A 25,083-nucleotide genomic window follows, 5' to 3' on the forward strand; every position below is an offset into this window, starting at 1 on the left:
AATGGCATCCCTGCCCCACCAGGGAAGAGGAGGTGGCTGAGCCAAGGGGGCACAAAACAACAACAACAACAAATTATATTTATATGGTAAGGTGAAAGGTAAAAGACATCTACTCAAAGTACCAAAAGGAATTATTGTGAAAATAAGGGGGGAAAGGGGGGGGTTGTCCTCACGCAGATACTACCAAAGTCCACCCCTGCAATGTTTCCTCATAATGGGGTAGAGCTCCACCCCCCTGGTCATTCTGCTTCACCTTTTCTACACCTTTCCCAGCACTTCTAGTGGCTAGAGAAGTGGAATGTTTCACAATGCTGTGGCCCTATATTTTGAGGCACCCACCCTTTTGTATGTGCTAAAGCTCCCATTCATATCAATGGAAGTGGCGACCCCAAGATTACAAAGGCACACATAGAATTGCCTTCTCTACTGTAGGAAATGGGTGGTGCCATTGTGTCTGCCTGCCAGCCTGCTTTGTGCTGCTTGGTGTGATTGCAGGCCAAGAGACCCTAGCTTAGCATGATCTTCTCCCTGCCCCCCACATCTTTAAAACAAGGGGGGAGGGGAATCAGCTCACAGATTCATTGTGAGCATGAATGAGATAAAGCACTCTTCATAATTAAAAAAATGGATATACAATTTTCCTACAAAAAAAAAATAGAAACTGCTTTAAAAATAGGCAAACAAAAATTGCCACATAGATTCGGTCATATTGTGCATAATTATTTAAGCCCTATTTAACACAAAAACTAGTAAACCAGCTGGTTGCACTGGCTTATAATCACTGGAATTAAAACACACACATACGTACACACAACTATACAATGCAGAACCACAGCATGGTCAGAGTGTAACCTACATCATCCCATGTCCACTCCTCAGTCCTACCTAACAGGATTCAACATAATCTCTTGAACTTCATTGATCCTAAATAACCAATAAACACTCAGCAACGTCATTTGTAAGCAAAGTTATCTAAGCATTGACAGGTCTGATAGATGCAGATATAGAGAGATATTAGATTAAAACTGTGGATTGCTTTGAAATCATTGTAAACACATTTATACGCTAATCCTCTTCTGCTCATCAGATTTCATTTCCTATCAGTTTCTGCTTCCTTCTGAAACAGAATTTCACTTAAAGATAAGTGAGATATGACCCGCTTTCCTTAAAACCTGAGAGATAAAAATGCTAAGGAACATCTAATTAGTTGCAAGGGAGGGGAATCAGACAGACTGAAATTGGTTTCATTGAAGTTCCATCCTTCATGTATGAAAATATGTGCTTACTCTGGTTTCAAGGAATTTGTTTCTCTTGCAAATGCAATGCTTCCTTTCAAAGCCAATGTGACATGGAGCTCTTGCATCAATGGGCTTCCATGTGAGTGGGGCGGAAATCTCACTGCCTTTTGTATGTACAGAAGTTTGCCCTTCATCTGTTTGCTACCAATAAAAAGTAGCATAAAAAAACTATTCAGGGAAATTCCTATGCAGATATGCCATCATAAACAACAAAGACAGACACCTCAGCACAGACTTTGGTGTCTCTGAAATCACCATAACACAATAAATGTTTTCATTATGTACCAGGAGTGTCAGCTTGGCCCTGTGACTATGGGTGCCTAGGGCCATGGGTGCCATGCAGTGTGCAAGGCCCTGGCACCAAAATTTGAGGGTGCCTGGCCCCTTCATGGGGAATTTTGTGAGTGCTCAGGCACCCAGGGAGTTGGCACCTATGTCATGTACCCAAGATGATGCCAAGCATCACTGTCAAATTTGCAAATGTGTTTTGTATTTCTGGAAAAGAGGGGATCTATCTCCAACACGTGTGTTACCAAGACATAACTTTCAGTTGCCATTCATTTCTGATTTATGACAAAATAGCTTTCCTTCTGTCTGGGTGCTCTGTGAGTTAGTTACAGAACCAGAATGCAGTTAGAAAAGACCACAAAGCCCTGTAGTCTAAGCTGCTGCACAAACATAGAAGACTCCATCCACCAACTCTCCACAGATTGAGCATAAGTGGTCCAAAACATAGGTCCCAACTACACAAAATGGTAGATCATGACAGTAGTATGTAAATCTGTGTTTATTTTATTTAGTTTTTCATGTGGGTTGTTTTTTTTCCATTGATGAATTCATTGTTTACCTTCTGTTGTGCTCCTTTGGAAGAAAGGTGATTCATTCATAACAATGGTGCTGATATTTGGAATCTTATGAGTGGAACACACCTCACAAACTTCTTTAAAATGCAGTCGGGCATTAGGAGTATGCGACAGGGAGAAAGGGACCTTATGCTTTCCCCATGCCCAATATATATCACCTCCCACCCCCCACCCCCACAGGCTTCTATTAGCAGCAGACGAGGGAACACACAGACATACAATTGTGCCTTTAGGTTTTCTCTTGTGTGGCTTATCGCAGCTTCAAAGGAGATTTAAATCAGGCAACTGGTGCAGGGACAAAGGGCTTATCCCTGCACTGTGGCTACAATTCCAATCTCTCTCTCTCTCTCTCTCTCACACACACACACACACAGAGAGAGAGAGAGAGAGAGAGAGAGAGAGAGAGAGAGAGAGAGCAGCTGATTTTCAACAAAGGAAATTACATTGGGAGTTACAGAAGTCCATCATAACATGCCCTTTGGCCTGTGGTGGCAGAAAGAAGGTCCATCATAAAAACGCCTGCAGAGTAAATCAATCCAGGTGACTCAAGCAACCTGCATGCACAGAAGAACTGTACCAGGATTCTTGCTTTCTAGCAGTAATGGTTTTATCTTGTTTTCTGTTTGTATATTCGGTTTTCCTATTGCAATCTGCCCTGAGACCGTATTGTTAATTAACTAAACCTGGAACTTCACTCCTGTCCATCGGTGGACTGCTTTCACGTGTACGAATCCTGTAGGGCAGCAATGTGTGTCTGTGTGCAGAGGACAAAGAGGTGTGCTGCATTCCCACCCCCCTGCAAAGGTCCCCCCACACTACCAGTCATTGTAGATAATACTGTGGGCTGGACAGACCATTGGTCTGATAAGACAGATTCCTATGTTCCATGACACATTGGACCTCAACCTCTAGAACAGTGTTTCCCAAACGTGGGCCTCTAGCTGTTTTTGGACAACAACTCCCATCATCCCTAGCTAGTAGGACCAGTGATCAGGGATGAAGGGAATTGTAGTACAAAAACAGCTGGAAAGGAGAAACAAATCTGGGAAACATTATTCTTGAATCACATTTGGGGGAACTTGTTTTTATAAGTGGTCTTAAGGGCTCTCTAGACCAGTGTTTGGAAACCTGTGATCCTCCAGATGTTGGACTCCATTTCCCACAAGCCCAAGACAGCATGGTCAATGGTCAGAAATGATGGGAGGGAGCTTGTAGTCTTAACAACCTCTGGAGTGCCCTAAGTTGCCCAGCTTCAAATTGGACAATAATGTACCATATTTTTCACTCTATAAGACGCACCAGACCCCAAGACGCACCTAGTTTTTGGAGGAGGAAAAGAAGAACAGTGCACAGTGAAAGCAGCATCCCTCTTGCTGTTCTGGCTTCTGGGATAGCTGTGCAGCCTGCATTCGCTCCATAAGATGCACACACATTTCCCCTTACTTTTTAGGAGGGAAAAAGTGAGTCTTATAGAGCAAAAAATACGGTAATATAATATACAGTCCTGTCTGGGAAGTATATGGACAACTTTTGCCAAATGACATTCAAAACAGTTTTTCTTATATAAGAGATAATACAAGAATCCTTGTACAGTTCCTCACTAGTGTCTGGACACGGGTTAATGTCTAACACAGATAATTTGATGGAGGTCACAAAAGCAAGGACACTGTAAAGACAAGTCAGCCCATATCCTGTCTGCTTTTCTTTCTTCCTTTTTCCCCCTTAATACCAGCAAATCCTTCTTTCCCAATTTTGATATTTTGTAAATTTCCTTAATCTTCTCATCATAACCCTTCATCCTAATACATTTTCTGCAATCCTGACCAATTTTCAGAGCATCCAATTCAAAATACAGTACATTATGCATTGATTATTCAAGCAGGAGATTGCAATGCTTTGTTGTTGTTGTTGTCATTGCTTTATGTTACTTAATTGTAGTTAAAGGCAAAATTAGTAAATCCCTTACAGGTTCCCAATAAAAATTAGCTTTAAAACAAACAACACAAGCATTTAACAAACAATAAATGTTTATCTGAAATTTGAACTCCTCTCTAGTTCAAGAAGCAACCTCTCCACCCCCACCCACTGCACACATTTTAAGGTTTTCATTCAACAGAAATGTACCAGAAGCATTGCATCAAATCTGCTTAGAACAGATTTGTATTAAGTTATATGATGAAGCTTCCTCAGAGCAGGGAACATCACACTGAATGTAATGAATGGAGGAAAAAATGAATAGATCAATTTCATTGTAGTTTGGTATGGTAAACTTTTGAGTTAACTTTACTTGGAAGCAAGTTGTTCTGATTTATATGCGCCTTCCAAAAAATGGCATTGAAGCAGCTGTAACAGAGCCTAATACCCTCTTTTCCCCCCTTGTGTTCCTTCCCCCCTCCTTCCTTCCACACAGGCATCCTGCCCTTCCTATCACAGTTTCCAAACTAACCATGGTTGGTGTTATGTGGGTATTTATGGCCACCATGGTTAGCTTAACCCAGAATTTCCAAATCTGCTTCTAATCCCAGCTGCAATTTGCTATTGTTTCTGCCACTGAAATAAGATTCTGTTTTTGTTATATACATATGTATTTATTGGAGTTTTTAGCAAAATTTATGATGTTGTGAGTTTCCATGAACAACAATACTGTAGTATTCCATGCACGCAAACACTTTTGCACAATTGGCTCATGTTAATATTCCATTTTATTCCCATCCATTTGCATGTTTCCAATCTAGTAAACAAGATGTGCATTGCCTATATAAAAGCTGCTGTAGTGAAAAATAAAAGTCACTGGCATTGCTTTTTAGTATTTACCCTTTTTGTGCTTTTCACTAAAAGCATTGAAATGTATTGTCTGACAGGTTTCAAGGCATGCCTTCACCATTATTTTCTACATATACTACCGAGAACTTAAAACATGGACCTAACACTATGGAATCTGTACACATTTAATTATGCTGAGCATGATCCAGAACTAGTGAAATCCATTGGTATTTAGCCACTGACATCAGTGAGTTTAAGTAGGTTCTTTCTACACAGCCTATTGTTTATTGTGCATTACAGTTTACTTATTATTTTTACTAATACTATTACTACCACTATTACTGTGGCTAGTGTTGCTTCTGTTAATACTACCACTACCACTGCTGCTGCTGCTGCTGCTGCTACTATTATTACTACTACTACCAATAATGTAATTCCCATGTAAAGGAGCTGTTTAAGGTTATCCCAGTGGTGTATAAAAAGAAAATCAGATTTGCCTATGTATAAAAAATATTCTTTAGGAGTTTGTTATACTATCAATGGAGATCTTTAGCTGCCATGTTTGCCTTCTAAAAATAACATTCATGCTCTGCAGTTACATATTATTAGATAGTAGGAGTATGCACTGAAACAGTCACAAGTACTTTCAAATGGAGGGAAGGACCCATAATCAATTAAAAACCATTCATTTTAATGAAACGATAATGAAAAAGGCATGTTTTAAAGCAGCTCATATCCTTCCTCTACCTCACATGTTGAAGCAACCTCATGATGACCATTATTTATAAGAGACAGAAAGGGTTAAGCAGCAAATTGGCACTGCAATCCTAAATGCACTTACTTGAAAGTAGCACAAGCTGATTAGAGTGGATGACCTGATTCACACATGCACCACTTGTTGACTGGCTTGCATGTGTGAATAGTTCATACAACATAACACAGATGCTGGGACATTTTAATACCACTTCAAAGCACAACACTTTTCAGTGGAGTCAGCTCCCAAACTGGTAAGAAGCCAGTCTTCAGGTGTACAGTGTCCACAAGGGACATACACACATGTGTGAACCAGCCTGGCGTTACATCCCAGCAAGTATATTTAGGATTATTGATTTCAGACTCAATCCACCAAGTGCTGCTCCCACATTAGCCTCACTGAAGTAAGAATGAGTTGCTCACAGACATTGTTCCATGGACTGGAATCCAACTTCAGCACTTCATTCACAGCTTTAGTCTGATAGAAGTAGCTGCCTACAGTAAACAACTATGGCATTGAGTGGCATGCCCTGAATTTTCCAAGCATTTTCACAATTGCAATGACATCTCTGCACTGAAAGGTGGTCGGATTTTACAAGCGTAAAGCACAATACAGTGGTCAATGGGGTTTTGTTTCAGAAGTCTACAAAGAAATGTACATTGAAATAAATGCAAACTTACTGCCGAAGCTTGTCTGTTTCAACAGGCAAGCATATGTCCATGTGAAGCAAACAGTGAATACCATTCTAAAATGGAAACAGCCTTGTTTTCATCAATAACAATAAAATGTGTTCAGTCTTAGCAGTTTCCTATCCCTTAGTTATGAATTACCTTGGTTCAAAGCTCAGTGTGCACTGAGCTTTTAAGACCAATCTAGTCCACTGGTTATCTCTGTCTTTTGTGCTTCCCAATGCAGCTCAAGTTGCCTTGAACATTTAAGGAAAGACAGTGTATAAATAAATAAACAATAGCCCTGTGTAGTTAGTTACACATGGCTAGTTGCACCAAAACGCGGATGGAAATGGCCGCACGTACATTCTATTGAAAGCAGACGATATATCCATATTCAAATCTGATTTTACTCCCACCCCAATTCAGAGGAGGAGATTCCTTGATAAGGACTGGGCTGGGCCTGATTTTAGGATGACAGACTAATGAGGATATGAAGGAAACCTAGATGTGGATTAAAACCAATTTCACTCGCATTTCAAAGTGTTCTGCCATGGAAAGCCTGGTGTGTCAGGGATAGTTCATATGAAAGGTTGGGAATCATGTGCACCCGCTTCACACATTACAGCAGAAGCAAGGGGGGAGGGCAAAAGTGTGAGGCACTCCTCCTTTCCCAACTTCCAGGCAATTTGTGAATTGGATCTCAGATCAAGATGACATGCACAGTTACTGCAATGCACCATGCATTTGATCATACAGACAACCCAGTGAAAATGGTCTGAGCCTTGAATAAGTGACAATTTATCCAATCAGATTGTTTATGGGATGGCCTCCGTGACCTATAAAGTCCTAGTGAAAGCAGGGGAGGGGATTCCATTCACATACAGGGGATTTAACATAATGCAATCAATACTTAGAAATATTTCGATTTCTGTAATCTAAATTTTCCAGGCTACTTAAAGTTGGTTTCAGTGACATTTTCGGTTCCCAAAACAAATTCCTATGTGTTTATGTACTTGAATGCTTTAACCAATTTTTGTTTGTGTGTGACTGTGTGTGCGTGTGCGTGCAGACAACACTGTCAACGTCCAGGTAGTTGAAATTATATACTTGAAAAGCATACTTCTCTGTCCCTGAAGGGCTCACATTATGAAAAATGATAAGGAAGTTAAGGGTAGAGAGAGAGAGATTATATATAATATTCACACACACATGCATATACACACAAATAGTAAAACCTGCATTTTCTGGATCATGCTGCATCTCCTACTTATCCAAATTCATTGCCCTACTATAGCACCATGTCATTGTAAAAAACAACAACCCAAAATCATATAAATGTTTCATATCCAAATGTTTTGGATATTATCCAGGCCATGAATATAAAAGAGGCTGTAATATAATAATCCCTATGTTCTAGATAGATATCCATATAAATTTCATCTTCATATAACAATGCAATGCTAGTAATATATATTTATATATAGTATGTATATATAAAAGAAAGTTAACTTTCTATTTTACAAAAAGGCAATTATTTTATTATCAATATAGTTATCAGCTGCTTTTTTTTTTTTTTACACCATTCCAGTAACTAAAGGAAAGAGGAAAGGGAAAGCTTGATTAAAATAAAAAGTAGGTATAAAACCCTGTGGTTTCAAGTTGGGATCCTTTGCCAAGCCTTTGACTAAATACAGTTAAATTCTTTAACTTCAAGTATGGCACTTATATAAATAAGAGCAAAGAGGCGGTGACATATATTCACAGTTAATAGCGATAAATTCTACTCCTTTGGTATATGTGTCCAAAAAAAAAAAAAAAAACCTGTCGGTAAATACATGACTTGGCTGAACTTTAGATCAATCATTTGTATGCATATAGCAGGGAGCTGTGGTTTATTAATTTGTTTATGAATTTGGTAGATCACAACTAGCATAATAATGATTAAGGTCTCTGGTGTAAGTAGGCAGGCAAACAAAAAATAAATAAATGGCAAAAGTATTTTCAGCACTACCGTTTCTTGTGTAGTTGATTTTTGTACAAAAACAAGGATAGAAAAATGCTAACCATACACAGTAATCAACTGTGTGATGCTGACCATGTAAAGTCAGGCATCCATCAGATGAAGCTCATGGATGTACTAACAGGCTTTACGGTCAGATGCCTGGACAGTGCAAATCTCTCCCTTGGCTTTTATAGACATGCTTGCAAATGAATATTGCTATGACCCCCTCCCCAAACCCTCCCTCAAGAAATGGCTCCCTTGCCGTTTTTCAAGATAACATTCTAGACACATTTCCCATCAGTTAGGAAAATTTTCTTGTCCTCATGACGGTTGAAAAGATGCTCCAGTCAACAAATAGCAATGGACCACTCGGGGGAGGAAATAACTGAGCTGTAAGGCCAGATTGAAGTTGTTGTATAGCTGTTCTCTTCATCAGTCTTTTATTTAGCACACAGTTTTGTATCTGGTTTAGAAAGTGCAGATCAAGTACCTTAACGGCTTTCTTGGTGGTTTGAGGAAATGATTGCTTCAGCAATGTCCTTTCCCTAATGCTAATGCGCAGTAGGTCAGTGATCCCCAGCAAAGTCTTCTGGTTCTGCCACAGCCTCACACGTAAGCAGAGTCACTGGACTGAGTCCTGCCAAAGTTAGGCACACTCATACGTGGCAGGTCTTTGTTTCTGATTTCATAAATGGATTTCCGTTTCGCTTGCACTCCCCTCACTGCCATTTTGATCTTTCTCCAGCCCAAGTGGTTCAGTTCGGCCAAATTGAGCACCACACAAATGCCACTCACGGCAAACATGAAGACCAAGAAGACTGTCTTCTCAGTGGGCCTGGAGACGTAACACTCCACTTCCTTAATGCAAGGATACCTGTCACATTCGTACATGGATGGGACATTGAATCCATACAGGAAATACTGTCCCACTAAAAACCCAATCTCCAGGGCATTTCTGAAGACCACCTGAATGATATAAAACCTAGAGATGCCTTCTTGCCGCCTCATCTTTGACTTGGTGGTTCTAATAGCTGGGTTGGGAATTTCCTTTACTTCCAAGCAGTCAGGTTCTGCCTCCTTGGTGGAGTTCTCCGTGTTTTGCAGCACCCCATTGACAATGGTATTCTTGATCTTCTTGCTGTCGTCCCTCTTCATGGAGTCCTGATCCCTGTCCAAAGTGAGGAAGACAGTGGAGTACCTCCTTTCCCTCTGCTTGGCAGATTGGTGAACAGAATACGTTATAAAGCAGAGGCTAGGAGTGCACACCATGATGATCTGAAATACCCAGTATCGAATGTGAGAAATGGGAAATGCTTGGTCATAACATGCCTGGTTGCAGCCTGGCTGCAAGGTGTTGCACACAAACATAGTCTGCTCATCGTCGTATACAGTTTCTCCTACAATGGCCACAATAAGAATCCTGAAGATCACCACCACGGTCAGCAGAATCCTATAAAACAAAGGTTAGATGAGTGCACATTTACAGGGCAGAAGAGGAATACTGAAAAAAATCACTACTATTTTAAAGAAAGCACATAAATGGAGTATAGCTCAGCTGGTGGCCACTAGCCAAGCTAGTCAGAAGCACAACTTCTGTGTTCAGAGACAGTGTGATTATTATATGGTATAAGCATAAAAATCATGATGGGTGTCATAATCTTGCTCAACTTGCTCCTGTCTGGCCACAGTCAGAGATATCCATTAGATATGTATTAGATGCCCTAGCAGGCATTGCTGATGCCCTAGAAGGGGTTCAGCAATCTGCCTCTGTATATTCTTCCCACAAACAAGTGTAAATATTTTTATTTGCAAAGACCTCTCCAGGTTATTACTTGTTATCCCCCCTTTTTTTGCTATTTTTATTTACACGTTCTCTATGGCTGTGCACTAGCTTTTAGGAACCATTTTTATTCTACATTAATTTGGGCACTTTTAAAGTAGTGAACGTGATTCACAAATTTATAAAATAACCAAACCGATGCACCACTGGTCAAATCCAGCATGGCATTTCTTATATACTTTGAATTTAAAGAGGTTAAGAAAACGCAGGCTATTTTCAATTATTATGGGGAGCTGTCCAGTGCTGATCTTGTATCTCATTCAACCTTCTCAAACTTCTCAGCCTTTCTTGAGTGGCTTGACCAAACAAAAGACAAAAAATGATTGCCTAAGCAATGTACTTATCCATACGGATGTTTGCAGCAAACAGAAGGAAATGCTTGCTTGGTTTATTTGAGCACAAATCTTACTTTGGCTTATACAGGGGAGAATCTATAACCACAATGACAGTTCTAAGCAGCCAGTTGTGTGCGTGTTTTTCGCCTGTACCTCAAGTGTCCGAAAACAGATGTCGGTCAAATAAAAGAGAGTGGCACCTCTCCCACTTTCTATGGGATGCAGCATATTGATCAAACCATAAATGAGAGGAGGGAAGCAAATCAAAGGTAAGGGAGCTCACTTGTCCTTACTTTACCCTTGCATTTTGCCAGCTGCAATCACCAGCTAGATAATAATATGACTCTTTGAAAGTGACTCATTCTAAATATTACTATTATTACTATTATGCCACCTAACAGCAAACATCATCCACATCTTCTGTCTCCTTTAAATGTGCATTCAGTCATTCGCTTTTCTTTTTTAATGAATAAGCTGACGGGGGGTGGGAAGGGAAGTGGGGGGGGATGGATTATATCGAAGGTTAAGAGAGTCCCGTGCACTAGCAGTGAACTCTGAAACAAAGCAGAGAAGCGGTTTGGAGGGAGTGGGGGAGAGAGAGAGCGCAGTCCTGTGCGGTAGCAAGTTTGCCAAAGAAATAATTGGGAATGTCGAAGGGGGTTGGGAATGGGGGTTGCTGGGAAATCCGGTGCTTCAAGGTGTCCTGTTGGGCTGCGGCTTCCTTCCCCCCCCCCCAACTCCCCCGGTCCCGCAGGAATCCAGAGGACTTCCTTCCAAGGCGATGCCATTTAGGATGGCGGGCAGGGAGCGCGCAAGGGAGCGCAGGGGAGCGCAGCGTCCCCGTGGAGCTCCCTCCGCCGCAGGAGCCCGGCAGGGTCAAAGAGGGCGACGGGGAGGGAGGCGCGCCGAGAGCCGTCGGGCCGCTTACCTCCCTATCATAGTGGAGTGCTGCTGGACGGCGGCTTCGAGGAGTCTCTCTAGGATGGTCCATTCCCCCATCGCGGTTCATCGGGAGGCGAAGGCTCGGGCAGCGGCGGCGGCGCAGGAGCGGCGGCGGCGGCGGCTGCGCTCCGTCAGCCACGGCGGCGGCGGAGACGCGCGTTCCCGGCCCGAGCCGCCCGGCGTGCGCAGGGAGGGACGCTGCCCCACGGCCGGGCGGGCTGCCTGGCAGGCGGGGCGGCTGCCGCGAGCCAGCCTGGGCGGCGATCGCCTGGCGCAGCGCAGCCCAGGCGGAGGTCGCCTTCAGTGTCTCGCCGCCCGCCTCCCGGCCGCCTTTAAGTAGGCTCTGCTTGCGTCACGGCCAGGTTGGAGGGGAGCAGCCGAGCGGCGGCGCCACAGCCCGAGAGGGATCGCCAAAGCCGACCCCCACACAGCGCCGCCGCCGAGGACCCTTCCAGCGGGTGGGGTGGCGTGGGGTGGGCGCCCATCTTCCCACCCCTCCCCCCGACGAGAGCTGCGCCTTTGGGGAGGGGACGGGCAGAGGGATGGGGGGCCCCGACGACGCGCCTCGCCATCCACGGAACAAGGAGGAGGTAACGAATGTGGCCTCAGGGATCCCGAGACGCCTCGCCAGCCTCCCCGGGGCCGGATCCGGGCGCCTGCCTTTCTTCCGGGCGGCCGTTTCCCGGGGACTTGGCCTGCGCCGCGTCCTTGACAAGGGAAGGCGTGTGGGGAGGGAGGGAGGGAGGGACGCTTTCCTCGCTCGTCGCCAGCCCAGCTAGACGGGAAGAGGAGGCGAGTGGAAGGCGCAGCAGCCTCCTTCGCGCCGGAAGGGAGGGGAAAGCGAGGCTGAGGCATCGGATCCCCGCAGATCAGGAGCTGACACCCCCCCCCCTCCCCACGATTGCCGAGCAGGACCAACGGAGGGCCGCTGGGGACGATCACTGCTCCAGACGCCAGGTCGGGGGGCGCCCTCGACGCCGAAGCCCCCCTCCCCTGCGGAGAATGGCGCCTCTGCTTCCCCAGGCTGGGCGCGTGAGAAACCTCTGGCACGGTAAGAGCGCAAAGGCCGCCATCCTTTCCTTGGTCTTCCTTGGCTCTTCGCTGCTGCAGCTCTGGCAAAGGGAGACCCGAAGAGGACACGCGTTGAATGCGCAAGGAGCCCTCCTGCCCTGGGACTGGCTTGCCAAGTGGAAATGCCAGTCGCCAGCACCATCTGGGCACACCTGCTGAGGCCCCAGCAGCTAGGAAGGCCCACTGAGGAGGTACAGCTGGGCCTGGAGAGCTTGGGCCCCACTTGGTTGGAGGGGGTGCAACCTCATCTGCAACTTGCAAGTGAGGGCTGCTCCACACCGTGCGTTTTAAACGGCCTTTAACAGATGCTGCGCCCCCCCCCCCCCAAGAATTCTGGGCTCCATAATTTGTTATAGGTACTGAGTTGGGAGGAGACCCTCACAGCTACAGTTCCCAGCACCCTTAACAAACTACAGCTCTCAGGATTCCTGGAAGGGGACTGTTAAAGTGATGTAAGTGTACTTTAAACGTGTGTGAATGTGAACTGAGTTTTGGTGGCAGCAAAGAATGGCCCAATCAGCCTGGATGTCGCTGAGCCCTCTCTGCACCACCCAAAGGGAGAGCACAGGTGAGCTCGAGAAGCCTCAACATCATAAGAGAATAAGGCAGCTGGATCAGGCCCAAGGTCCATCTGGTCCAGCATCCTGTTCCCACAGTGGCCAACCAGATGCCTGTGGAAAAACCTCTTGAGTGGAGAGGGTGGCCCATTAGGAATAGGGGCATTGCCCCACCAATCTCAGTCACTTGCCCATCTTCTTCCTTGCAACCAGGCCAAGGAGTATCACTGCTGGTCCACTTCCTCCTCCTTAGTCTCAGTGTTGCCCCTTGTAGAATTCAGCAATGGGGACATTGCCTGTCATTGCTTCTGACTCCACCAACCTGTCCAGGTGTGGACACCAGCTGCTACTGCCTTGGCTGCAGGCAGGTGGAGGGATCAGTCACGGTTTGCCTCCCTCTCCCTCTGGAGGTTCAACTTGCTCACACCCTCTGCCTCTCTGGGCTGGTCTGCATGGGCAACAGGGCCTAGCAGGCTGCACAGAGTGAGGAAGAGATCACCTGTGTAAAAGATCTGTGGCTGCTTCTTGCACCTCCTCTGGAGGTGGTGCCAACATCTCAGCTTGTTTACCATCTCCCTCTGTCTCTGGCTGGCATGGGGGGGGGTGAGGGCTGAGGGCTGCGCTTGCTGGGCCCAGTTTGCACTGCCATGCCACCAGGAGGAGAGAGCCCATGTGTGCTAAGCTAACAAGATGGTGGGCTGGCCGCTTTGGGCCATTTGCACACCTGCCTGCTCTCTCCCTCCAGGGACCTCCTGCGGAAAGATTAAAGGGAGAGCAGGTGGACAGAGCCTGCAGCTAGTGCTCTTATATTCTCTCACTCTCCCTCCCTCCCTCTCTCTGCAGCGCCACAGGGCTCAGTCCCCTCACCCCACTGCCTAGAAAAAAGAGGGAGGAGAAAGCCACCAGCCTCTGTCTGGTGTGAGGAAACCTGGGTCCACTCAGGGGGCAAGAAGGAAGCCTCCATAGGCCAGAGAGAGAGCCTGGCAGGCATGCATTTATTCAGGTCTTCTTCCAGCTAGACTACCCACATGCCACCTACTATCCTGTGGGGAGGATTCCAGGAAAAAGGGGCAGGGGCATCATTGTCTCACCACATGGTGATACATCATCCACTGCCCCATGGGAAGGATGTTTTTTTTAATATGTTATTGTTGTTTATTGTGCTTTCCAAATATGCAATTGACTGTTACTTGTAAGCTGCCGTGGTAGGATTTGTATCCTGAAAGGTAGGAGATACATAACTGTAAGAAATAAAGTAAAATTAAGGTTCAGCTAGCTCATATCAGCTTCTCCTGTCCTGCCTCTTCACACATCGCATTTTAAATATGGATTTCTAAGCATGCACACCTCTTTTAGGTGCACATTTCCAAAGAGATGCCTAAAAAGGTAAAGTATGAATTCAGTAAATATATGTTTTGCTCAGTTACACATCTCACAGAGCTGTGATTGACTAAAGTTCCCTCCTGAGTGGACTTTCATTGGCGAACCCAGGATTGTCTCTTTGATGTGTGAAATGCTAGGGGCCAAAGAATCATTACTGAAACAGAGGGGTATTTCGCAGGTCTGCTGCCATCGTTAGGTAGCCAAAGCACAAATACCAAGATTTAGATGGTATCATTTCAGTGTCTTTTAATAACTTCATTTTTCTTAAAAAAAAAAAAAAAATAGATTGGTGAGCTTCAAATTAGAGAATTACTCAGTGTACTCCATTTATATGGCACAGCTGTTTGCACTACACAAAATCTAGTAATTATTTGCAAAGGGGGCAGTTGTTTGTCCTTACAAGAGTGCAAAATGTATCTCACTAAGTCATTAGTAGTACAAATGCAACTAGGGGTGCATTGCAAATGTTGTATTGTAAGTTTGATATGTACATAGCATGTGCATATCTATGGGAAAGTGGCCTCATTTCATTAGAGTGTATTAGAGTGATGTGACATTGTTCCTTGTTATAATGAACTATCTCTGTGTGTGAGACAGATTAATATATATCACAGTCAGTTATAACAAGAAATAATATTGCAATACTTGTCATTCCAGTACATTAACGAGTACACATTTTTACAAAAATGTTTGCAGTTATTTTCCACATAACATGTACGTGTGACCCTCCTTAATTAATTGCATTTGCACTACTAATGCATATTTATTTTCTACATCCCCTTATTACTATTATTACTTATGGGAGAATTCAATGTAGTGCATAGCTGTCAATTCCCTTATTCAGAATAGGATTCCTCGCAATAAAAGGGAGAAGTTGGTAGCTATGACATAGCGCTAAGCAGATTGCTCCATCAGCGCAAGCATTTCTGCTTTCCTGGTGGAATGATCTGCCTTCTTCTCCCTCCCCCCCCCCCCCCCCGTTCTGGGGGTTCTCCCAACCTCCTGCCAGTTGGCGGGGTGAAGGGGGCACACAAAGAAGGAGAGAGGGGAAAGTCCTATAGTGCTAGTAGAAGTGCTTGTGCAAGCCTCTACTGCCAGGACTCACCAGCTGAATCTCATTCTTCGATTTCTTACCCACCCTTCCTCATGAGGTCTCAATATGTGTCACAACTATTTAAAAATACAATCTTTTAATAAGTTAAAACACACTGCAGGTAAGAGAAATGGGCGAGTCATAAAAAAAATTGAGTCTCGGGTTGCAAAAGTCCAGCATACATCTTCAGCACCTGACCAAAACTGCATAATGAAGGTTCCAGGTTCACCTCCCTGGGGAGGGAATTGCACATCTTAGGGGCTGCGACAGAGAATGCCTTCTTGTCATCCCTCAAACTCATGAGGGCAGCGGAGCTGCCAAGAAAGCCCCCTCGACTGATCTGACCCTGAAAGTCTGGAGGGAAGGATCAGTCTTTCTGATATTTGGGGCCTAAGCCGTTTAAGGTGTTAAACATGAATGTGAGCACCTTGACTTGGGCCTAGAAATGAACTGGCAACCATCGTTCTTTTCAACTAACTCTTTGAAGTCTGTAGCCACTTGGGACAGTTTGTGGCCTTTATTACCAGTGCTATTTTTACTAGAAAAAGAGGTACCAGAACTCACCATGAATGCCTCCCTTGTTCTCTTACAATGGCATTGGCGCCCACCTGAGAGGTGCCGGAACCAAGTTCTGGTGAGTTCCAGGTGGGGGAAAAGCCCTGGTTTTACCCACCTGTACAGTGGTACCTCAGGTTAAGAACTTAATTCGTTCTGGAGGTCCGTTCTTAACCTGGAACTGTTCTTAACCTGAGGTACCACTTTAGCTAATGGGGCCTCCCGCTGCCACCGTGCAATTTCTGTTCTCATCCTGAAGCAAAGTTCTTAACCCAAGGTACTATTTCTGGGTTAGTGGAGTCTGTAACCTGAAACATCTATAACTCGAGGTACCACTGTACTTCTTTATGAGGCTCTTTTACATGCTTGTGGTTTCTCAGCTGGTTCCTAGTTTCACCCATTTACCTAATAGCTCTGAACCACACACACTAACAGACAATACAAATGAGTAAGTTACAGCTGGAAAGAAATGAGGAAAATCAAGTCTAACAGCTTGCCGCAAAGACGCAAAATCAAAACTTCATTAGTTTTGAAAACCAGAAGTGGCAGATTATACTGTAAGCAGAGAACCTTGAACTCTACATGCCGGTTCCTACGCCATGGGGTGAATGACTTTTAATGCATAGCCTTGGAGTAATTAAACTTTATGGAACCTAACGGAAGGCCTTTCCAAAAAAATAAAATCTCAGATCTTTATAGCTTTAACGATTAGAAGAATTTAATGTACATTTTACAATACTTGTCATAATTAAAATCCCATATCTGCGCTACATCAATGCACCAATATACCAGTTCATTAACTTCATTAATTGAAAAGGTTTCCCTTTTAAAAAGGTACTGCTGCGGATTGGCTGGAGTGTGTGCAAGTAGACGAAAGGGGGAAATGAGTCTATTGCAAATTAGGCATTGGAGTGAGGGTGTATTCCTGGGCACGAGACAGCATCAAACAGACCAACTGCCATATGGGTATCTATGTATCTGAAGAAGTGTGCATGCACACAAAAGCTTATACCAGAACAAACTTAGTTGGTCTATACTGGAAAATAATTATTTTTATAATTTTTTTTGCCATATGGGTGGCAGTGGAAATGTAAAAGAGACAGAGCACAGTGGCTGAGTCATTACTGGCATCAGGGCACCCACAGGGCACCTCTGACTGGCAATAATGCCGAAGCCATGCAGATGCATAGTCTTATTGCTGGTCTGGAATGCCACTTTCTGACCATGAAGTTTTTAGTCTTCGTGGCTAACAACAACAATGTGAGGATTAATCAGTTTGCTGAATACTGTTAGGCTAAGTGTCTCCTTGGGACGCAGGTGGCGCTGTGGGTTAAACCACAGAGCCTAGGACTTGCCGATCAGAAGGTGGGCAGTTCGAATTTCCATGACAGAGTGAACTCCCGTTGCTCGGTCCCTGCTCCTGCCAACCTAGCAGTTCAAAAGCATGTCAAAATGCAAGTAGATAAATAGGTACCGCTCTGGTGGGAAGGTAAACAGCATTTCCGTGCACTACTCTGGTTCGCCAGAAGTGGCTTAGGCATGTTGGCCACATGACCCGGAAGCTGTATGGCCAATAAGGCGAGATGAGTGGCGCAACCCCAGAGTCGGTCACAACTGGACCTAATGGTCAGGGGTCCCTTTACCTTTAAGTGTCTCCTTACGGTTCAGCAGTTCTCAACCTGTGGGTCCCCAGATGTTGTTGGACTACAACTCCCATCATCCCTGAGCTTTGGCCTTGCTAGCTGGGGGTGATGGGAGTTGTAGTTCAACAACATCTGGGGACCCACAGGTTGAGAAAGGCTGGGTTAGATGAATATCATTCTTAGGGGAATCAGTGCCTTTTCACTTGTTCATAATTCTGGGCAGAATTAAGCCCCCAAAATGGAATAAGTCACTCTTATGTCTCTTATAAGACCTTCAGGTGAAGAGTGGATTATAAATGCTTGTAGAAAGAAAGAAAAAATGAATAAATCTATCAGACGTGCTTGTGGTTTTCTCCTTTCAGATGTGGAATCCATTCCATGTATATGAGGGAATGGAAAAGTCTACTCTGACAGGAGCTTTGTCTGCATAAGGACTTCTAGGTTGGAGCAAGACAAGATGTAAGTTCTACATAGCACAGCTATGGAAGCCAGACTAGGTCTGGAGAGATCCAGGTTCAGATTCCCCGCTTTGTCATGAAGCTCAACATTGCTCAGCCCAACCTAGCTCAGAGGGTTGTGTGAAGATAAAATTGGGGCAAGGTGAGATCCATGCATGCTACCTTGAATTCCATGGGAGAAAGGGAGGGCATAGATGCAAATAAAGAAAATTAGAGAAAGTACGGTAGGAGTTCCTCCTCAGTGTCCATGAAATGAAATGCGACCTCTTCACATTTATGTTTTAAAAACCCCTTTAAGAGTCCCTCCATTTCCTTGAACACAAGGAAACTGATCCACCTCTCTGACCCCCCCACCCCCCAAAAAAATAGGGAAAAGGGGGTGGCAGCCTCCTCTGCTTCTTAAGAGGTTGTGGGTTTCCTTGGGAAGGATCCCTGTTGGCCACACTGGAGGATTGATGTGGGAGGGTGGACTGGATAGAAGCTCTTGATTCTCGAAAGCTTCATAACTAATTCATAATAATTATACAGTTTTAGAAATAGGTTTGTTGCCTTTTGCTTGCCGCAGTATGTAGCCCATTGTATCTCAGAAAACTTTCAGTTGTGAAGCAGTTTATAAATCTGTAAATAAATAAAAATAACTGTGACTTTTTTAAAAAAACAACAACAGCCTTTTAATCACATGTAACTGAGTCTCACAACTTGACTAGAGACATCCGGCTTATGTCGTGGCCTTCTTGGATAAGTTGTGTACTCTTGCTTGCCATAAATAAATAAATAAATAAATAAATAAATAAATAAATAAATAAATAAATAAATAAATAAATAAATACCTGCTCATCTGTCTGGGTTTCCCCAGCCACTCTGGGCGGCTCCCAACAGAATATTAAAAACACAATAAAACATCAAACATTAGAAACTTCCCTAAACAGGGTTGTCTTCAGATGTCTTCTAAAAGTTGGGTAGGTGTTTATTTCATTGTACACCAAACACATCCTTGCTGCCTAAATCAGTTCAGATCCTAACTGAAATCAATTGAATGGGTGGGTGGGTGTGTCTGTGTGTGTGTCTGTGTGTGTGTATGTATGTGTGTGGCGACATGGTTCAAACACATCCAGAGGAGCGCTTGATTGGCTCTGTCAACGGGTGCCACTACACCAAAGCCCTACTGGCTAGTCCAGCCTCTAGTGCTCTATACGTTTATCATTGTCTCTTAAATCATTGGCATACATTCTGCGAGGACTTGGTTTAAGTTTGAATGTACTGTATCTGAAATCCACAATAAAATGGGAGTCAGACTGCCCTGCTCTGCAAGCTGCCAAGGTGAAAATAAAGGACTGGGAAAGGTGTAAGGCATGTGCAGAACGGAAGTGTCTATAAGCACTCCATAAGGATTTAGCAGCCCAAGAGCCCAAAGTTCTCCAACCTGCTGTGCTGTCCAGAATGTGTGCTTTGCTGAATGTGGCACTTTTGTCAGTAAATCAGCCTACATTTTATTCACAATCCTCTAGGATTAAGGTTAGCTTGATCTTCTCTGGCTTACAACGATCTGTTTCTTAATGAAGCAGCAATATTGTTTGCAGGGTCAAAGCAGTCCCTTTTAACATTTTATCAATTGTACTCATGCTGTTTAAAAGTCAAATCATCCTTTATGGCTCTGGTAAAGAAAAGCAGTGTGTGAGTGTGTGTGCATATGCCAAATTTATGTTCCTTCCCAGATATCCAGAAGAAAGTGTATGTTTTGAATGTTTGTGATTCGCAGAGGATGCCCAAGGGATTAATGATTATTTCATTTTAGTGCAGATGCCAATGAGAGGTTGCTTTGTCTCTAAGGAGTTATGGGTCAACCTGCTTCAGAGATCCGGCTTATTTATGCTACCTTCATCAAACAGCCCTGTTTAGGGAAGTTTTTAATGTTTTATTGTATTTTTAATATTTTGTTGGAAGCCGCCCAGAGTAGCTGGAGAATCCCAGCCAGATGGGCGGGGTATAAATAATAAATTACATTATTAATAGTAGTAGTGGTAGTAGCAGTAGTATTAGTATTATTATTAACAAATTTAGCCAAAGAGCAGCCAGAAAACCACAGCTGAAGATTCCCCCAACCAATGGTATCAGCATGAAAGCATATCTCATAGAATGAATGAATTTTCCAAAGCACTGACATGAACATTTCTTTTCCCCAAATTTCACACATAAAAGGCACCTTAAGCTGTTCTCATGGCATGGAGAGGCTTGTATACAAGGAAAGCTGTGACTGAAGCACAGTGTCCCTTGATGTCGAGCATCACTGGTATTTGAGTGATCCAACATTGCACCGCTAAGCTATTTGTAGCTTTGAATATGAGTGGGCTTTGTAGAAAATCAGAATCTCTCTCTTGCACACATGCAGAACCTCAAACGGCAACACGGGATCTTTCCCAAAGTATATTCTGATTTTGTGTAATGATTTCAAGTATTACAGCTTTTGAAATCACAGGAGTGTCAAAGAGTGAGTATTAGGGTCTAGACATGAAAGGATCCTTCTGTGCACCTTAAAAGTTTGTTAGCCTACCCTACCATCAAGGTTGTAATAAAAGGTACTAGATCCTTCAGTCTCCCGTATTCACATCAAAGGGGAGAGGAAACCCCATACATGCACAAGGAAATTCTATATGTGCAGAAGCTCTGTGTGTGCAAGCACAAATGGCTTTAACCTCCCAAATGCCTAACCGCTGCAATTTGTAAAAGTCATAGGATGTTATTCCTTTGTTCTAAACTTCTACTGGACCCAATATGCTTTATTTCAACTTTACCCCCTCTGAGGCTTTTGTTTGCGGTTATTTAGCACTTTGTGAAAAGGTACAAACCCTTTCCAAATATAACCCATGCATTTCTTTCCTTATGCTGTGTAATTGCACTTGGGTGCTTTAAAATAGCACTTCCAAGTGCAAGACGTGAAGTGTTTTGATGAACTTTCTTTCAAAGACTAATGCTAGCAGCTTTGCAGACAGTGTTTGGTTTAATCCACAACAGCTAAATAATTAGCTGCTGAACTGAAAACACCCATCTAAGATCTCAAAACCATCTGCTCTGCTGTGTTTTCATCTGGTGCCTGCGTGTGTATTAATGACATGATTGCATCAGATTGTACCTTTTATTCATAAAATCATATGAGGACATCTGCTGCTATCTGTGGGATCTCAGTTCTTGAAGAGAGCACATTTCACGACATACAGTGTTTCAATGCACAATGTTACTTACCTTGCAGAGGACCTGAGCAATTTATTCTGTACTCTTAAACTCTTGCACACTAATGAGCTTTGAAGAACCTGAGCTGATAGTTCACAAATGAACTGTTGCAACTGTTGCAACCTTTGCAACATCAGAGCTATTAGTAGAGAGAGGGGAGAAATCTGATTCAGTTTGCACTTAAAGGCAAATTTACCTAATTCACACTTTCTGAAGCAATATGCAGACCAACACTCAATCATCCTTTGAAGTGTGTGTGTCTTCAAATTTTGCAATGCAATTCTCCAGACAACAATATGCACAAAAATGCACATATGGGCTGAAGTGCACACAACCTTAGTTAAAATAAGCTACAAAAATGCATTATATTAGTGGAACGTGTGCAAAAATGTGTAGATAGGAGTAATTTTTACTAAAATACTAAAGGTTTTTCAGGATGGCCTAAAAAAAATGAAATTGCAAATAGATATGGAAATGTTGGGAATTGTCTTGCCAAATGCGAGGTGGTTCTTTTTTTAAAAAAAACATAAGCAATGCAAAACACAAGTGGCTGAGAAGATTTTATTCCTAAACAGCAAGTAATATATACATACCAGATATACACTTCTATCTGCCACTTGAAAGCCCTCAAGCGTAGCCAAGTGACTCCCCCAGGTAGCCTTAGATTGCACAGCCCTGTGGCCAATCAGTCCATGCACAAGCTTCTAAATCACTCTGCCCAAACCATCTGATTTTATAGATAGCCACCTTCTCCCAATGCCTCACTTTCCAATAACAATTTCCAACATTAAAGAAGGTTCCCAACACTAGCCTCCCAGACTGATTAAGGCAGCTGTGGGGGGGGGCGTCACTTTCTCCCAACTGATTAGGACAGGCATGGCCAAACCTGGCCCTCCAGCTGTTTTGGGACTACAGTTCCCATCATCCCTGACCACTGGTCCTGTTAGCTAGGGATGATGGGAGTTGTAGTCCCAAAACAGCTGGAGGGCTGAATTTGGCCATGCCTGGATTAGGACATCAGAGGAGGTTTTCTAATAATAATAATAATAATAATAATAATAATAATAATAATAATACCTTTATTGTCATTGTACCACCTGTGTACAATGAAATTAAAGGAGCCTCCCTCCCATAGCTGTCAACTTTTCCCTTTTCTTGTGAGGAATCCTATTCAAAATAAGGGAATTTCCCTTTAAAAAAGGGAAACGTTGACAGCTATGCTCCCTCCCCAAACACTCAGTCTCGTTGCACTCTGTGTGCTTATCGAACAACACACCACCTCACAAGTCAATTTCACTATGTTATTTTCAAAAACTTAACAGCTGCCAGGAAGGGGGGAGGAACAGAAGCAGGAAGGGTAGCCATATGAGACTCGCTACTTCCCCAATATACAATTGGTCTTCTGGTTGGATTTCCCATACAGGAACTGAATTTAAGACTAGAAAAATGAGAAATGGAGGCAGGGCTGGCTCATCCATGAGGTAGACTGAGGCTGCTGCCCAGGGGGCAGAGTCCAAGGGGCACCTCCGGGGGGGAGTGCTCTCCCCCTGCCACTGCCTCCAGAGAAGCAAAGAGAAGAGGCAGCTGTGGCTTCCAGGTTCTGGCAAGATTGTGCAGAGGCCTCTGAACGATCTGTCAGGGCTCTTGTGAGATCTCGCCAGAACTGCAGCTGTGCAATGCCAGTAAGCACAGCTTCAACGGCGGAAGCAAGGGAGGCGGGCGACATGCAGTGTGTGTGCAGGGCAGCACCTTCCTGCTTCACTTCAGTCGGCAAAATGGGACTTGCTGCCCTGGCCCCAGATGGCCTAGGGCCACTCAACCTGGCCTGTGGCAATCCAAGCCTGTCTCAACTTGACTCAAATGAGGTCCCTATCCCTCCAAATAGGCCCGAATCTGGTGCACGGTCCTCAAAAATAATCCCATGGATCATGAAATGCCATTTTAGAAGGGGTATTGTAAGAAAGACAGAGCTATTCTGCCTGGCCTTCAGTCTGAATTAGCCTGATTCTCTATTCCCTTTTCGCTTTTATTTTCTATGAAAAAACCCTTCTGGGACTCCACATTTAAACTCTTCCCTGGTCTCCTTGCTGGCCCTAGTAGGACCAACTTGGCCAGTTAACCCTGGTGATCATTTGATGTTTACTGACTGCGGTTCCCCCCCCCCCAAGATGATCCCTGAATTTTTGAATTTTATTGACATTGATGCTGCATTTATGTTGTATTTTATGCTGTTTTTAAGTCGCATTTTAATCAATGTTTTATATTTGCTGCTAGCTGCCTTGAGCCAGGTTTTTGAACCGGGAAGGGCAGGGTATAAATAAACATTTATTATTATTATTATTATTATTATTATTATTATTATTATTATTAAGCATCTGTAATACTTACTGCTTTGACATATGGAACAACTAACTCTTTTTATTTCATTTTGATGGGCCTCTCTCTCAGCATTGAGCTGAGAAAGCACAGTGAAATGTGAGAAGACACGTTGGGATATTTCAGTATGAATTCGTTCACACACAGCATTGCTTTTGGACCTAGCGCAATGCCCTGTCTCCTTTTGTCTTCATTCAAATGCTGAATCTTGTTCATGCTCCAGGCAGTTCTTACTTCAATATGCTGATTTAGGGCAGTGCTTCTTTCCCTTGGTTTGATGGTAACACTACCATATGTCTTGGGTATTCCTGGTGCCCTCTCCTCTATCCCCACATCTCTCTTATCACCAGTCTCAGAAGAAGAATTCACATTACATTAAATTGCAAAGCAGTGCTGAAGCAGTCCGTTGAAATTACTAGAGCCACACTGCGACTGATTTGAAAGTGAAACATCTGTGGTGAACAAGGAGGGTGGAAATCAGCAGCTCAGTAGGGGACTCAGTTTTTGTTTTATTTTTAAATCTCTATGCTGTTCGAGGCCCTGGGGGGTGGAATTCTGCAATTCAAATGTAAAGGAGCAGAAAAAATGTCTATTTATTTCAAATGAAATATATGTAACCCTGAAACACATGTATATTGGGGTATGTGCACGAAATGATGTTTGACGGACAAAAATAAAGGGAGTGTGTGCCTTTAGCTGGGCCTAAGCAATATAGCACATGATTTCATCCATGATCCCTGTTTGGCTAAATGATTGTTGTTTGGTAGATAATTGGCTGTCAGGCTCTTTAATAGAGAGGAAAATCTCTAAATTGGTGCCTGCAGTAGATGCAATTCCCCCTAGGAAAGCATTTCACTTAAATTGGGGCTGGTGGACTTTTATTCTTGTATTTCTGTGAGGGTTTTTCTTTTTAACAGAGCTCAATCGTATTTCATATATTTCACAATTTAATTCTATGTTATCTCACTTTCACCTTGCTTTTTCTCACTCAGTTAACTGAGAAACGTATTTGACTGGGGGGGGGGGAACAAATTTTAGTGGCTGAACAGATTTGACCACCTAGCTTGTGTGTTCACATCTGCTTTCCAGGAAGAAGGACACAGACAACACTCCTTGCACCTTCTCCTGGGGCACACATCCTCTGTCTGTATATGGGTGAATGAGAATTGGGGTATCTTTATAACTAGAATAGCAGTCTGCAAGGGCTCCTCCTCACCCCTTTAGATGGAAAACTGGAGACCTTCCCATTTA

At 43.7% G+C, this 25,083-nt stretch overlaps 1 protein-coding gene and 1 long non-coding RNA gene across 2 annotated transcripts; one reads left to right on the forward strand and one right to left on the reverse strand.

The window, feature by feature from the left end:
• Nucleotides 1–4,845: 4,845 nt before the first annotated feature.
• On the reverse strand, nucleotides 4,846–12,845 carry GJD2 (gap junction protein delta 2). Its single transcript, XM_083743628.1, has 2 exons — nucleotides 11,455–12,845; nucleotides 4,846–9,801 (listed from the first exon to the last, which is right to left on the reverse strand). The coding sequence occupies exons 1-2, from the start codon at nucleotides 11,523–11,525 to the stop codon at nucleotides 8,958–8,960; spliced, it is 915 nt and encodes a 304-aa protein (XP_083599754.1). The 5' UTR covers nucleotides 11,526–12,845; the 3' UTR covers nucleotides 4,846–8,957.
• Nucleotides 12,846–18,163: 5,318 nt separating this feature from the next.
• Nucleotides 18,164–24,850, forward strand: LOC310846745. Its single transcript, XR_014565532.1, has 2 exons — nucleotides 18,164–18,370; nucleotides 23,905–24,850. It is a non-coding gene; the product is annotated as an uncharacterized lncRNA (long non-coding RNA).
• The last annotated feature ends 233 nt before the right edge of the window (nucleotides 24,851–25,083 follow it).

The sequence above is a fragment of the Podarcis gaigeae genome (genome assembly GCF_964106915.1).
Source record: "Podarcis gaigeae genome assembly, chromosome: 1".
In the NCBI taxonomy this organism is placed as follows: Eukaryota; Metazoa; Chordata; class Lepidosauria; order Squamata; family Lacertidae; genus Podarcis; species Podarcis gaigeae.